Source organism: Protobothrops mucrosquamatus, unplaced genomic scaffold (genome assembly GCF_001527695.2).
Source record: "Protobothrops mucrosquamatus isolate PMUCROS unplaced genomic scaffold, P.Mucros_1.0 scaffold7161, whole genome shotgun sequence".
NCBI classification, from domain to species: domain Eukaryota; kingdom Metazoa; phylum Chordata; class Lepidosauria; order Squamata; family Viperidae; genus Protobothrops; species Protobothrops mucrosquamatus.
Window position 1 is genome coordinate 1 of NW_015392966.1, and position 4,741 is coordinate 4,741.

Genomic DNA, 4,741 nt, shown 5'->3' on the forward strand with positions numbered 1-4,741 from the left:
AATCCACAAAAAAGGCTGAGGAATTCTGGGAGCTGAAGTCCACACGTCTTAAGGCTGAGGAATTCCAGGAGTTGAAATCCACAAATCTTAAGGCTGAGGAATTCTGGGAGCTGAAGTCCACAAGTCTTAAGGCTGAGGAATTCTGGGAGTTGAAGTCCACAACAGACTTCCCCCTCCTCCAAAGATGGGTCTTATCTCCTTTGGGCATACAGGACAGGGAGCCTCCAATTTTGCAGAGGACTTGTGAGAAGGAAAGAGTCCTGGCTTAAATGGTCACCAGTATCACAGTCTTAGTGGAACTGGGCAGCCAGACTGGCACTCTGTCCGGGGTCAGGCAATAACTGAGAAAACTTCTAAGCAGCCTCGAAGGGCAGATCCCTTACTCTCCAGCTGGGATCATTCTCCAGGCTTTCTTTGTCAGCAGCTAGGGATCGTCCGACTGACCCACACCAAAGGGGGGAACAGAGCCACCATCTACCCTAGGGTGCCTCCTTGGTGTCCAGCTTGTAGTGATGCTCAGGGAGGTTCCTCAAGCGTTCAGCGGCCTGTGAGGAGAGAGCAGCATGGAGGGAGGAGAAGAAGAAAAGAGTGAAAGCAAGGGCCTTTCCAGGCGGGCTGGCTGAGGAATTCTGGGAGTTGAAGTCCACAAGTCTTAAACGTTTGGTGACCCCCTGGTCTATTACATCCCTTTCCCTTAAAGCTCTGCATTTGCTTAGCAACTTTTAATATCCCCAAAGCAGCGTTTGGCCTCCAACTCTGAAGACTGGTAGCCACAGCCCAAAGGCCACACAAAGCCCCCGAGAACTGGAGGGTCCCCCCTGCCTCTTCCAACCCTCAGCCTTTCCCCGCCCATTCCCAAGGACGGGTTCGGCCATAAATGCCGAAATGTTAAACTTGAAAGGTCCTTGGTGGTCTCTTAGCTTGGTTGTTTTCTTGCAGATGTTTCATCTCCCAACTGGCACTGATGATCTTACCTAGTTGGGTCATGAAACGTCTGCAGCAAACCAACCAAGCTCAGAGACCACCAAGGACCTCACAGTTACAAATATTCTGCATTCTTTTAAACTTCTTTCGAAGCCGGGTGGGCTACAGCCCCTGGCAGGAGTTACAGCCCGTCTCCTAGCTCCCCCTCACCTGCTCCGGCGTCAAGTCCCTCTGGGCCTGAGCCAGCATCTCGTAGCCCACCATGAATTTACGAATGGTGGCGGAACGCAGGAGAGGAGGATAGTAATGGGCGTGGAGCTGCCAGTGTCTGCAGTCGGCCTTTAGGTACGGCCCCGTGGGAGCTCCTACGAGGAAGAGGCAGCAAAGAGAGCACAAGATCAGATCTTAGCAAAATGGGAGGCAGGTTTGGATTTGCTCCCTGTGGCACAGAAAGGAAGGGGGCAGCCAGGATCAAAAGAGAATCCATACACCCAGCATCCATGCACTGCCTTCAAAGCAGAGGTGGGTGTCAACGCTGCTAACATCGGATGTTCTCGCTTTGACAACATATGGAGATGCAGCCATTTTCCTTCTTATGTTTTACTCTTAGAATTAGAGTTGGAATTAGATGATACTGGGGGGGGGGAAGGAGGAGGAATGTGCATGGGAGTTTAGTTAGACATAACAATACTGTAACTAGGGTGAGAACCAAGGTTTTTTTGAAATAAGAGATGATAAGAAATGGTGGGGTTGGAGAACTGGAGGGAAAGCCTGCATTTCAAACTAATTGGGGAATGTGATTTATGACAGTTAATTAGAGGAGGGAATTGTGCTTTGATACTATGTGCTCAGGGAAGGGGGATTCAGATTTTGGCTTTGCTATGAACCTGCCGATGCTATGCTACTTGAATAAAGTTTCTTTAAGGTAAACAATGCCTCGAAGTTCCTTGAAGAGTTTCATCTATCGGAACCATGACATTAAGCCAGCTATGGCCCCTTTACGACCTGTGGATAGGATAGGATAGGATAGGATAGGATAGGATAGGATAGGATAGGATAGGACAAGACAGGACAGGACAGGACAGGACAGGATAGGACAGGATAGGACAGAATAGAACAGAGCAGAGCAGAGCAGAGCAGAGCAGAACAGAATAGAATAGAATAGAACAGAATAGAATAAACATAGGATAGAACAGAATAGAGCCTATGGAGATGCAAGAATTCCCACACCTAGAGAGCCAGATGTATCTCTGTAGAGCAGAGTTTCTCCACCTTGTGCACTTTTAAGACGTGTGGACTTCAGCCCCCAGAATTCCCCAGCTCCTGTTGAGCACTCTGGGACAGTGTTTCTCAACCACAGTTACTCGAAGATGTGTGGACTTCAATTCCCAGAATTCTCCAGACAGCATAGCTGGCTGAGGAATTCTGGGAGTTGAAGTCTACAAGTCTTAAAAGTTGCCAAGGTTGGAGACTCCAGCTCTAAGCAAATGAGCTATAATAGACCAGCATAGCTGGCTCAGGGACTCTGGGACTTGAAATCCACAGGGCGTAAAGGGCCTCAGGAATTCTGGGAGTTGAAGTCCACAGGTTGTAAAGGGACCATAGTTGCCCAACCCTGCTCTAAGGTGAGATGACCAAGCCGTCCATTCTCCCTCTCAAAATCAGAGGGACTTCCCACTCCTTGGGTTCTCCAAGTGGAAGGCTGGTAGGTGAGATGGATAGCTGGTCTCCTCTGGACTTTGGGGAAGGGCCACTTTGAGGAGCATACCAAAGGTGGCACAAGCACCACCACGGTTACGCGAGCTGCCCCAGCTGCCAATGTGCTTCTGGGTTCGATTCAAGGGGTTGGTTATTGCCTTTAAAGCCCTCTGCGGTACAGGTCCAAGGTATCTGAGGAACCATCTCATCCCAATGGGACTGGCCTGCACCACTCGGGCTGGCAGAAGAGGCCTGCCAGAAGGGCCAGCCAAGGAATTTCAGCTGATGGATCCCACCCTTTGGAACACCTTGCCACCAGAGATGAAATCTGTCCCCTCTTCAGACCTTCCGGAAAAGCCTTAAAACCTGGCTCTGCCAGTTGGCATGGGGACCTGAAGAAGCTAGAAGTGGCTGCCCCACTCAAAATCCATGGTCTTTGATTGGTTGACTGACTGACTGACTGACTGACTGACTGACTGACTGACTGACTGACTGACTGACTGACTGACGACTGACTGACTGACTGACTGAATTTGCCATCCATCTCGTAGCAAACAACTCTGGGTGGAGCAAACCACACTGGGTGATCTTTTAGTCTGTTCGTCATCTTTTGTCATTTTAATCTGGTTTTATATTATAATTTTTAATCAGCATGTTTTATTACACCCAGAGTCGCCTCAAACTTTGAGAAAGAAAGAAAGAAAGAAAGAAGGAAGGAAGGAAGGAAGGAAGGAAGGAAGGAAGGAAGGAAGGAAGGAAGGAGGGAAGAGGGAGGGAGGGAAAGAGGAAGAAAGATAGAAAAAGGAAGGAAGGAAGAAAGGGGTGAAGGAGGAAGGAAGGAAGGGGTGAAAGAGGAAGGAAGCAAGAGAAAGAAAAAAAGAAAGAAAGAAAGAAGGAAGGAAGGAAGGAAGGAAGGAAGGAAGGAAGGAAGGAAGGAAGGAAGGAAGGAAGGAAGGCAGGCTCCAATTCCTCTCCCCAATGCTCACCATGCCAGCCCATTGAGTAAGGGAAGGAAACCTGGAACAGATTGTCGTATCGGCTGAGAAGCCTCTTCATCACGGATGCCAGGCCTGCAATGAAGGACACTCAAAGCAGTCAGCTGGTCTCCTACACCTGCCAAGCCACCCCACAACCCCTCCACAGCTGGGCTGGATCCCCCAGCTCAAAGCTTCCCCATCTGCACATCTCTGCAAACCCCACTGGTGTCTCTTGCCATTCCAACCATCTGCCAAGGCTGAGATGGAAAGGAGCGGAACCCTTTGTGCCATGGCCTCTCTTCAACCAGAATAGAGCTGCAAGGGATCTTGGAGATCTTCTAGGCCAGGGGTAGGCAGCCTTGGCTCTTTTAGGACTCGTTGACTTCAACTCCCGGAATTCCTGAGCCAGCCATGCTGAGGGGAAAGGGGAGAGGTTTCCAAGCTGAGCCAGGCTGGCTCAGGAATTTTGAGCCAGCATGAGGCAAATTTTGGCCCCTTCATGACTTGTGGACTTCAATTCCCAGAATTCCTGAGCCAGCCATGCTGAGGGAAAAGGAAAAGGTTTCCAAGCTGAGCCATGCTGGCTCAGGAATTCTGGGAGTTGAAGTCCACGAGTCATAAAAGAGCCAAGGTTGTCTACCCCTCCTCTCTGCCAAACCCCCTTCCTTCTAGCACTGATGGGGTTATCTAGTTGGGTCATGAAACGTCTGCCAGGAAAGAACCCAGCTCAAGAGAGCACCATGGACCCCACAGATCCTTGACCCACGCACCCACCCCAAAACCCTCTTCCCTCCACCGGCCACAACCTGGGCACTTACTGTCTCTCTCGCTCTCCTGGAGGTCCTCAAGTCGGCAGATGTGTCGCCGAGGAAGCAAGAGGGTCTGGAAGGGCCACACTGCCCAGTAGGGCACCACCACCAGCCAGTCTGCGTTTTCCACCACAATCCGTTCCTGCAAGGCACCCCCAGATCAGCCTAAGAGCCAGCAGTCCCAAAAGGAGACTGGTCCCTACTTCCCCCATGGGCCAGAGGTCCCCCACCTTCCGCTCGGCCTCCAGCCGGGCATATTCAAGGAGCATGGGCACATTATTGTCTTGGTAGTACTTCCGTTGGGACTGGTCCTCCAGTGAGGCTTCGTTGGGC

At 50.8% G+C, this 4,741-nt stretch overlaps 1 protein-coding gene across 1 annotated transcript in view; it reads right to left on the bottom strand.

Moving 5' to 3' along the window:
- Positions 1 to 385: 385 nt before the first annotated feature.
- The window catches only part of GALT (galactose-1-phosphate uridylyltransferase), a 15,663-nt gene continuing 11,307 nt past the window's right edge, over positions 386 to 4,741 (bottom strand). The window contains exons 7-10 of the mRNA XM_015829786.1: positions 4,418 to 4,550; positions 3,609 to 3,692; positions 1,135 to 1,289; positions 386 to 545 (exon numbers count right to left, since the gene is read on the bottom strand). Coding sequence (XP_015685272.1) covers positions 480 to 545; positions 1,135 to 1,289; positions 3,609 to 3,692; positions 4,418 to 4,550 — 438 coding nt within the window. The 3' untranslated portion in view covers positions 386 to 479. The remainder of the gene's footprint in view (positions 546 to 1,134; positions 1,290 to 3,608; positions 3,693 to 4,417; positions 4,551 to 4,741) is intronic.